General features: G+C 42.6%; 2 protein-coding genes across 4 annotated transcripts; one reads left to right on the top strand and one right to left on the bottom strand.

Moving 5' to 3' along the window:
• Positions 1 to 204: 204 nt before the first annotated feature.
• Positions 205 to 3446, top strand: LOC136490961 (pentatricopeptide repeat-containing protein At3g53360, mitochondrial-like). Its single transcript, XM_066487167.1, has one exon. It carries the CDS (start codon positions 207 to 209, stop codon positions 2613 to 2615), a length of 2409 nt encoding a protein of 802 aa, XP_066343264.1. The 5' UTR covers positions 205 to 206; the 3' UTR covers positions 2616 to 3446.
• Positions 3447 to 3566: 120 nt separating this feature from the next.
• On the bottom strand, positions 3567 to 9019 carry LOC136490962 (UDP-xylose transporter 1-like). Of its 3 annotated transcripts, none has more exons than XM_066487170.1 (8): positions 8749 to 9019; positions 6645 to 6810; positions 6328 to 6512; positions 6192 to 6259; positions 5763 to 5895; positions 5324 to 5485; positions 4631 to 4903; positions 3567 to 3819 (listed from the first exon to the last, which is right to left on the bottom strand). In XM_066487170.1, the coding sequence occupies exons 2-8, from the start codon at positions 6757 to 6759 to the stop codon at positions 3733 to 3735; spliced, it is 1023 nt and encodes a 340-aa protein (XP_066343267.1). In that variant the 5' UTR covers positions 6760 to 6810; positions 8749 to 9019; the 3' UTR covers positions 3567 to 3732. The 3 variants fall into 3 exon arrangements, with proteins under 3 accessions (XP_066343267.1, XP_066343268.1, XP_066343265.1); XM_066487171.1 differs by lacking the exon at positions 8749 to 9019 and adding an exon at positions 7947 to 8728; XM_066487168.1 differs by lacking the exon at positions 8749 to 9019 and having other exon boundaries at positions 6645 to 7940.
• Positions 9020 to 10858: the final 1839 nt, after the last annotated feature.

Genomic DNA, 10858 nt, shown 5'->3' with positions numbered 1-10858 from the left:
TTTTAATAATTGACCTATCAAACACCGGTATGGGATAAAACATCTATAACCCTAACCTAAACCTACCCTATTATAACCCATCTCATTTCCTCGACCCAAACCTCCAAACGCCACTGCCTGTTTTCATCGTGTCGAGCCATCTTGCACTCTCCCCATTGCCGGCTTGCCAAACCCGAAAGAAATCCAGAGCCCAGACGGCCCAAATCATGACATCCACGAGCCAACCGCCGTCTGGGAGTGTTTTGTTCCCGCCGCGGCGCCCATCACCGCCTGCAGCTCGTACTGCCGGCGGTCGCCGGCCGCCGCAGATGCAGAATCCCAGCGGAACCATCCTCCAGCTCTACCACGCGGGTCGGCTTTCCGCCGCGCTCCGGGCCTTCGAGTCGCTCCCCTCCTCGCCCGCATCCGCATCCGCATCCGCCCCCGATCGTCTCTCCCCCGCTGCCTATGCCGCGCTCGTCGCGGCCTGCTCCCGCCTCCGCTCCCTCCCGCAGGGGCGCCCTGTCCACCGTCACCTTCTTGCCTCCTCCGCTAGGGACCCATACCTCGCTCACAACACCATTCTCAGCAACCACCTCATCACCATGTACGGCCGCTGCGCCGCCCCAGACTCTGCCCTCGTGGTGTTCGACGGGATGCTCGACAGGAACCCCGTCTCCTGGGCCGCCGTTATCGCGGCGCATGCGCAGAACAGCCGTTGCGCCGACGCCATGGGCCTCTTCTCCTCCATGCTGCGGTCAGGAACCATGCCCGACCAGTTTGCACTTGGCAGTGCGGTCCGCGCGTGCGCGGAGCTTGGGGACTTGGGCCTAGGGAGGCAGGTGCATGCGCAGGCCATAAAATCGGAGAACGGAAGTGACCTGATCGTGCAGAACGCACTCGTCACCATGTACTCCAAGTGCGGCTCAGTTGGGGATGGATTCGCGCTCTTTGAGAGGATTAGGGACAAAGATTTGATCTCATGGGGGTCAATTATTGCCGGGCTTGCACAGCAAGGTTGTGAAATGGACGCACTACAAATTTTCAGGGAGATGATTGCTGAGGGCATGCATCACCCCAACGAGTTCCATTTTGGGGGCGTCTTTAGGGCCTGCTCTGTTGTTGTTAACAGTTTGGAGTATGGGGAGCAGATTCATGGTTTATCTGTCAAGTATATGTTGGACCGCGATTCATATGCAGGTTGCTCATTAAGTGACATGTATGCCCGTTGCAATAAGCTTGACTCGGCAAGGAAGGTGTTTTACAGAATTGAGTCACCTGATTTGGTTTCTTGGAATTCCTTAATAAATGCTTTCTCTGCTGAGGGGCTCCTTAGTGAGGCTATGGTCCTGTTCTCTGAGATGAGAGATTCTGGTCTGAGGCCTGATGGTATCACTGTTATGGCTTTGTTATGTGCGTGTGTTGGCTGTGATGCTTTACATCAAGGTAGATCCATCCACTCGTACTTGGTCAAATTAGGTTTAGGCGGGGATGTTATGGTATGCAATTCTTTACTCAGCATGTATGCAAGGTGTTTGGATTTCCCCTCTGCAATGGATGTCTTTCACGAGACACATGATCGTGATATTGTCACCTGGAACAGCATTCTTACTGCTTGTGTGCAGCACCAGCATCTGGAAGATGTATTTAAGTTATTCAGCCTCTTGCACAGATCAATGCCAAGTCTGGATAGGATCAGTCTAAACAATGTTTTGAGTGCTTCTGCTGAGCTGGGTTACTTTGAAATGGTCAAACAGGTTCATGCATATGCCTTCAAGGTTGGACTGGTGGGTGATGCAATGCTAAGTAATGGTCTGATTGACACTTATGCTAAATGTGGAAGTTTAGATGATGCCAACAAGCTCTTTGAAATAATGGGCACCAGCCGTGATGTATTCTCTTGGAGCAGCTTGATTGTTGGTTATGCCCAATTTGGTTATGCAAAGGAAGCACTTGATTTATTTGCCAGGATGAGAAACCTTGGAGTCAAGCCAAATCATGTAACCTTTGTTGGTGTCCTCACAGCATGCAGTCGTGTAGGACTTGTTGATGAAGGCTGCTATTACTACAGTATTATGGAACCTGAATATGGCATTGTCCCAACGAGAGAGCATTGCTCATGTGTCCTTGATTTGTTGGCACGTGCTGGGAGACTAAGTGAGGCGGCAAAGTTTGTTGATCAAATGCCATTTGAACCTGATATTATAATGTGGAAGACTCTGCTAGCCGCTAGCAGAACACATAATGATGTCGAGATGGGGAAGAGGGCAGCAGAAGGTGTTTTAAATATTGATCCTTCTCATTCAGCAGCCTATGTCCTTTTGTGCAACATATATGCTTCATCTGGCAATTGGAATGAGTTTGCAAGATTGAAGAAGGATATGAGAACCAGCGGAGTCCAGAAATCACCTGGGAAGAGTTGGATTAAACTCAAGGGCGAGCTGAAAGTCTTTATTGTGGAAGACAGATCGCACCCAGAGTCTGATGAAATGTACACAATGCTGGAGCTAATTGGATTGGAAATGGTAAAAGCGGGTTATATCCCAGAACTTTCATGTCACTCATGTAAATATGTTAGTTCTGACCACACATATTATGATTTGCTGAGCGAAGAAATGTTAGCTGAATATGGTTGAGTCAGGTCACAACAGCCATTGCTGATTCCCTAGTTTTTTCTTTTACCATGTCACAAGGTTATTTTTGTCGATTGCCAAAGGAAATCAAGGTTCACTAGAATTGCACCACCAAATCTCGATAAGGTACTTGGTGCTTACCTTTGTGCTGCATTTTGATGATTCAGTAACAGCAGGTTGTGGATTTCCCTTTCCTAAATGAATGGAAGAAAAGGTATGGTGTTTTACCAGAAATTATCTGTTTCTTTGGTTCCGGACTCTGGTTTCTAGTTGAAAATACATGAGGGAGAAATGTTTTAACATTGTGGTTGAACTGTGTACATAGTAGTGAATCTGTGGAGGAAGCTACTGAAGTTGATGCTGCTGTTTCATAGCTGATGGCAGCTTCTTCTGCCGCCCCCTCAAACTCTGTAATGATTTCTTTTGTAATCTAGTTTCGAAAAGATAGCTGATGGCAGGTTATACCTGTTTGAAGTGCCACATATTTGTGTTGAGTAGGTTTCAAGCTAGTGAACAAGACACATGAAGTATCTGAATTCTTCAAGATTAGTTAAAACCTTTGAATTTTTAATTTACTGTTCAGAAGCCCTGCCTTTTATGGGTAGCAGCTTGCTAGTACACTGCCTGAAAGGTGTTCGTACCAATACATTTCATGCAAGCAATTGTGATGATACATCTCTGATGTAGACCACTTTTACATAAATGAATCCACTTGGAGTAACCGAGGCATAATATTTTATCCTCCGTTTCTTTCACCTTGGAATTGGAACTGATTCTGATGGTAGACTGCTGATTTTATTGTGTACTTAGAGTAGCAGTTCAGAAGTGATCTATGGAATGTCCTCAAGATTTATTGTTTGATTTTGTTAGACTAGCTTGGTAAAGTAGAGAACTACATTTGCTAAAGTATAGTTTGAGATCTGCACTAGTAAAACTTCAGCTGGAACTGCTGTGTGTAGAATACAATCAAATAATAATCTTAATGTCAAAATATACATTCTCTACAAATTTTAAAATCTTCCTTTCCTAAAAAGGAAATCAAAAAAATGAAAAGAATGGCTCTCCAGGTCCATTAAATTCGAAGGGCAGTTCATACTAGACCTAAACTACAAGAAAAGCCTTAGCAGTCGTGAGATAAACCATTTGCTTTCTTGGTGTCGTTGCTGTCTTTAGTTGCCAAAAGTGGTTCAGCCTCCTTATCTGGCATCTACATATACATCACCAAAAACATCAGAAAGGGTGAACTGAAAAAAGGTTGTACATATTAAATTGTACTTCAAGGACGATTTGGCAATTTTTGTTGCATATTTCATAATGTAAATTATGTTGCAGGCTTGCAGCTGTGTTGAGCATATTTGATATCCCATCCAGAAGCTAAAATAATTCACTACACATGTGCTTGTAGCGCACATCATTCCCTAAACATTACAAGGTCCAATCTGGTTCACAGTATTGGAGGCGCCATAATTTTTGTCTATCTGTACCATAGTACCATACTAATGCTTAATACTGATTCTGATCAGCGTGCTAATTCTATTCAAATCTAAAGTAATTTCATTTTTTTCAAATCAATGTTTATTTCATCGTGGTTATACCAAAATAGAAGATTCAACCACTACTGTATTTAATTTGATGAAATGGACTCTTGATTATTGCTGCCGAGTATAGTAAGCAGGAGAGTCATTGGCATGGCTGTTCTAGTCTTACACTTCTTTTATTCCATAAAAAACTATGTCTATGATAAACATGATTATTTTTTTTTGAAAAAGATAAATATGAATTATAGGGCCTGATTGGTTTGCGACCAAAATTTGCCATGCCGAAGACTTGGCAAGCCAAAGTTAGGTAAAAAATTGCCATAGATTTGGCAAACCAAATGTGAGAAGTTGACAAGTTTTGGTTGCAAACCAAATAATAGCCATAAGCATAGCTTGCCAAATCTTTGTCTGGGCATATTTTGGAAGCCAACCAATCAGGCCCATAATGCATGTTATTCAAGGATTGGAAAAAAATAAAACCTGTGAAACTGGCAGAGCATCATTTGCTGACTTCTTCTTGCCCTCTCTTACAGAGAAGTAGGAGTACAGTGCCATCCCAAATATGGCAATTAGAATGCCCAATGCGTTCCTTAGAGTGAAAGGATCATGTAATAGAGTGTAGCCAAATGATAGAACCAGACATGTCTTAAGGTGACCAAGCACCTGGTATGTCACTGGGGATGTTGTTCCAATCACAAGAAATGTACTGAAGTTCACAGACACCGCAATCAAGCAAGATAGGACAATGAAACCCTGCATACAATTCATATAGAGTGGATCATTTTTCATTTCATTGTCAAATTTGAGGTATACATGAGATTCTTTTCCAATAGGCAAGAATATGATAAGAGAGTAATACCGACTTGAAAATGCTGTTATATTCTAGCAATATCTGCTGACGCCATTGTATGCTTGATTTTATTTTTAATTCTGTAGGTTACCGAACTATTTTACAGTACATAAAACATGTTTGCGTTTAAAGCGCTTTCACATGATTAAAGATCTACACACACATCAAATACCAATTATTTTCTTAGCAATCTTGCAGGTCTCAGAATTTTAATATTCTGCAAATTATGGAATTGGCTGGTTGTGTGTCTTAAATCAATTGAATTCCCTAAATAATTGCAAGAATACTATTTCATGTATTTAGGTAAAGTATTAAGATCATACCAGAACTGGAGCAGAGTATTTGTGTGCAAAGACACTCCGGTTAGTAAGGAGTTGATCCACAAAAGGACCAGTTGCAAACAGAATTGCCGCCTGGTAAGGCGCAGATTGGTACAGAAGCTGCGTTGAGGAGACCTTCAACCTCTTCTGTATCGTATTTGTGAGCTTCGTTCAAAAAGATTTGGTTAAGGATTAGCATGTGGCACTGGTATATGAAGGATGTGGCAGATTCATGCCAAGCGATTCATAAAGTGGCTCAAACTAGAAGGTCTGTAAATAGCTTATAAGACTTTCAGTACTGGGTCCTTGTATGTTTTTTTAGTAATGAACTACTTTATCATGTACATTGCAATGAGAAGTGGGTTAAAAAGAACTAAAAATATTTGCTTTCACCTTACAGTTTTGAGACTATTGATTACTGTATTACTATAATGTAGGATACAATTTGGCCAACACAAGTGGTGGCAATGGCGAGGCCAGAAAGGACGGACCCAAGCAGATTTAGCTTGAGATCAGTAACTGAAGCAATTCCTACTCCAAGAAGTAAGACCAGAAGAGAAAGCTTGATACTCTCGCTGCACATCATTGAATTGGTATTAGCTCAGTGAAAATAACAGTTAATACCACAGGGACCATTTAGGCTCAGAAAATGATAGACATATTTAATCAATCATTTGATCCAAGAGTTTATTTGGAAATATCTGAAACTTAATTGTTCTCCTGAATCAAAAGTACAAAATGGATCAGAAGATTTCAGTGTTTTATTCCTCAAAAAAGGATTTCAGTGTTTACTTAAGTTATTTTCTATCATTCCTTTGACTGTAAATGAGGTCCGATATTGTGAGAAAATAGCTCAATTTATATCTCGAACCTGAATCTTTTCTTCAAGAAGATAGTCTCCAATAGCACAGTGAAAGGTATGATCGCCAATTTTGTCATCTGTAGAACATACTAAGTTTAATGTATCTGCTCATGTTTTATATTAAACGGTACCTAGACGAGCTTACCTGGTAGAATCCAATGGAGTTGAATCCTAAACTCAGGTTGAGAAGGCCAATTGACGTCCCATTCAGCAACCCAAAGAGTATCACTGTCTGTCCATCAATTGCCTTGGGCTCGAAGAAATGTAAGCGCTGTGCCACATGGAGGGTGCAGAAGGTCACCATCAGATGCCAGCTTGTTAATGTTGTAGCTGCATTGGTTCATAAACAACACAAGACAAGTCAACATCACACTCTGATAAGTATGCAAATTTGGTGCATCCATGATGTTTTGTTATTCAAGGTCCATTGATGCATGGAAAAACAAAGTATGTTGTACTAACCGAATGGAAAACCAAGTGTGCTGATGAGAGCTTTGTTGCAGATGACAATGGCAACTGAAGATGCAACAGAGAGTGCAAGTGATCCGATCACACCAAGCTGGAAACCAGCTGACATCTTGACCAACTGGTGTTTCTCTGCTTGTCTTGATGTCTTCTGAATCCAAATCTGTAAAGAGTAGTCTAAGGTATGCATACTAAACTTGAGAAAATAAAGGCATATCAAGTTCATTCCCTGTGTCTGTTTGGCTTGAACTCATTGCTATTATACAACCATAGTCTTTTGTTAAAGTGATACTGGCCATTTGTTATTATGATTTAGTAGTATTGAGCCATTGGTGCCCTAAATTCACTTGAGCACAGAACGGGTTGGATGGTTATTAGCATTTGACTATAGCATCCTTGTTGCCAGAACCCATGCATAAACCCATTGATTTTCGTTGTAGAATGCAAGGGGTGGTCATAATCTTAGCTGGCTTAAGCCCAATTCATGAACAAGAACAGTATATGGTATCCTTGAATCCCCTTTATCGTTGGTTATAGGGAAAAGGGATTGCATTTGTTCAATCTGGTGGAGATTCTCTTATACGTGTCACATGGACATCACAAAAACGTAAGCCTGGCACTTGGCTTGCCGCATATAATATGCTCACACCAAACAAGGTTAATCATGACCAAGTTGGTCATCACGAACGAATCACATAAAGCAACTAAGGCTAGTAACACCCCATACCCCCACCCACCCAACTGCAACCGCGGCCGCAACATGCATCAAGGGGCAAATCAGTCATTTTAGGATGAATGACTAAAGTTTAGCCTATGAATCTAAACAGCTAGCAGGAGTAAAGTTTAGGGGCTAAAATTTAGTGCATGGCAAATGGATCCTGCAGAGTTCGTCTGACTGCACATGTATATGCTGCTTTTATCTACCAAATGACTGTACATTGTACCCGACCTTACTTTTGAGTCAGTAGCTAGCCTTGTCTTATACTGTTGGCTTGTCCTATATTTTGGAGAGCTGGAGCCTACTACCTACTGGACTGCTACTGGGCCTCAGATGCTCAACAAACAGGTGGTTACAGTTGCTTTCAAATGATTCATAAGATTACAAAAAAAAATGATTCATAAGATGACCGGAATAGAAGAAACTGAACACATGCATGGTCTTATGGTTATCCAATCCACCTCACGCTTCATGTGTTTGGTGGTCACTTATTATAATATATATTAATATGTTGCTTAAGAAGTAGCTTTGCATGGTTGGTAAGATCCAAGTGGTTGAGAAGGAAATTTGTTGGAACTGACCTTTTGTTGTAGTGGAAATGGATGGGAAATCCTAATGCATCAATCTCCGTGACAGAGGACTATGCTCTCTTTAGATTGATTCTTATTTCCTTCTGTTGCCAACTAAATTGATGGGAATTTGCAACCCAGATCAATTTGTCTTTTTTAAAAAAAAAATTATAAAAAATCTGCCAATACTAAAAAGCCTAAGGTAGGGAGCTCATGTTGATGCAGATGTACGGGCTGAAAAGCTACTTGCATCTAACATAGCTAGCATTGCCGTAAAGGCATGGGCAATACAAGTATACTTTTCCAGATGAAATAATAGCCACCCATAAAACGATGACCAGGGTCCCTAATATCATCTCGATGCTTAGGGATTCCTGATCTATTGCTTTTGTGTGCATTTTGTTCACATATAGCGTGGGATCAACAAAGGCACATGCTAATAGCCTACCGGACCAGGTAACTTTCAAATGCCTATTTCGTTAATTAATAAAAAGAACTTTCAAACTCCTACCGTGCTAATAACAGTATAAGCAAGACTGTGAACATATATCTTAGAGAGAGAGAAAATCCACAAATTATCATGAATCAGGAGAAAATGAGAAGGATGTACTATGCTGTTCGGGTGGCTTCAGATTATGACAATACAAGTATACTTTTATATTGATAATAATTGCTTCTCTGAATCTAGCCGGACAACAAGTATATTTTGATAATGCGCAGGCTTGTCAACAATCAAGTTTATGAATTACATTGTCAAAATTCAAAAAGCATAGAATGAAGAAATGAGCACAACAAATCGAAACCAGATACAAACCTCTTGTCACCGAGTCCACTAAACAGAAATCTAGAACCGACTAAATAAACATGGGCAGTGGGAAGCAAGCAGCATTGATAGATAAAGATCAGACGACAGTCTGAATGAACTGGTGCTTGCTTGAGACTTGAGCTGTCGTAGCAACCTCTGTCTTCCCCTGCTCCCTGTTCCTTCCTCTTGTCGATGTTCCAAGGAGAGAGAGAGAGAGAGAGAGAGAGAGAGAGAGAAGAGAGAGAGAGAGAGAGGTGGCTGTTCGCCTATGAAGAGGAAGAGGAAGAGAGGGAGGGCGACGCACCTTTATGTCCAGAGTTTACAGGGGGGAAGGTGCAGAGGCGCGCGCGCGTGTACGGTGGGCGCGGTTAGGCTGCTGCTTCGCTTGGATTGGATGCTGGTCAGTGGATGCTTCCTTGGCGAGCCTACAAGGCATCGTGCAACATGTGTATCGCGTAGGTACACGCATGCCGACCAGCAAAATGTTCTAGATTACCCGGCCTTGCATTGGGCCACCGCCAGCATAGAAAACGATGCTAGGAATAGTGAGGGAGTTGGTGCCGGAAAGATGAACCGCGACGTTGCAGGCAGGGTGCAGTATCGTAGAGGTGCAGCACGTCGAGACCACGACCATTTTCACTCACTGCCGAGTTTTAACCCGTGAGCGGTGGCAGGGTAAACAAGTATACTCTGTGGAGGGGTAACTGTGTCTTGTTGCCATGTTGTGGACAGTCAAATCTCTCTAATTATCAGCACCTGTTGTTACTCCGTGATGTACGGACTGATGAACCTTAGAGTTGACTGTAATGTAATAACCCATTGGACCATTTGTGGGAGAAAATTCGCATTGTGTGCCAAGACCCAAGAGTAAGAAGACTTCTGCTGACTGGTGGTTTAACATGTTGACACATTGTCCACCTGTTGTTACTCCGTGATGTACGGACTGATGAACCTTAGAGTTGACTGTAATGTAATAACCCATTGGACCATTTGTGGGAGAAAATTCGCATTGCGTGCCAAGACCCAAGAGTAAGAAGACTTCTGCTGACTGGTGGTTTAACATGTTGACATTGTCATCAGTCAGATCGCTAATTGTGCGTGCCGCTTTCAGTTCTTCGAATTCCCTTGCGAAAGAATGTTTCCATCTCCCGTGGCGTTTTATAGTCCAGTTTTTTTTTTATCTTGCCCTGATCTGGCACGATGGTCGCTTGCTTTTGGTCACCTCTTGCCGTCACTCTTGGTTCCTTCTGCTGGAGCAAACCACCAGAGCGTATTTCTTTCCAATTACTTTACTTTACAAATGGAGGCAAGGACAATGCGAAAAGGATCTTTTATCTCAACCGGCGGTGCGTCCAATGTATCAGCCTGTTCGGTTGGCTGGTTCGTGAAGAAGTACTGCTGGTTGGTTTGTGTGAGAGAAAAATACTGTTCCAACTGGAAATTTACGATCGTTTACGACAAGCCACACCCAAACGAACAGGCTGTATATAGCTCGAGAACATCAGAGCCTTGACATGAGTTCGCGCAATCAACTGTAACTTCAGTTCTAGTTCACCTGATAGGTTTCCAGATCACAGAGACTGCGACAAAAACATCCCACCATTTGCAGCTCATACCACTTTCTCGCTCAAAAAAGTTAGCAATAATCTATAGATTTTCTAAGGATCCTGCAATAGAACAACAACGCTTAGAAAGTAATGCAGGTGGTGCATCAGCTGAACCGAGCAACAGTCAACCTGCCAGATGCATCATGAGAGGGCCATTGCGACCTAAAGCAACAGAGGTACATCCACCACTCCGAATAAAAATAAGCCACGCTAAAAAAAAGGACCAAAGCTTGCTGTAGGCTCCAATAATTGACAAATAAAAATAAGAGCTGGTTTTCGGCACCTTGTTTGTTTTATCACTTGGAGCACAAGGTTGGGAGGGAGGTGGTGGTTGTAAATAAAGCATGGGGGTTCCTGGGGATGCAAGCAAAGGCAATGGCCCAACAGCTAAAGCCGGAATGCCCCGTTTGGTGAACCTTCGGTCTCACTTTTTTTCTTGTGCCTGTACCGACGACCCCACAGCCAAACGCGCTATGTCTCTACTCCAAACAACCTTTTCGCAAATCCTAGCG

This window comes from Miscanthus floridulus, chromosome 11 (genome assembly GCF_019320115.1).
Source record: "Miscanthus floridulus cultivar M001 chromosome 11, ASM1932011v1, whole genome shotgun sequence".
In the NCBI taxonomy this organism is placed as follows: domain Eukaryota; kingdom Viridiplantae; phylum Streptophyta; class Magnoliopsida; order Poales; family Poaceae; genus Miscanthus; species Miscanthus floridulus.
The sequence above is the reverse complement of the archived record's forward strand: the minus strand, read 5'-3'. Positions and strand labels throughout refer to the sequence as shown.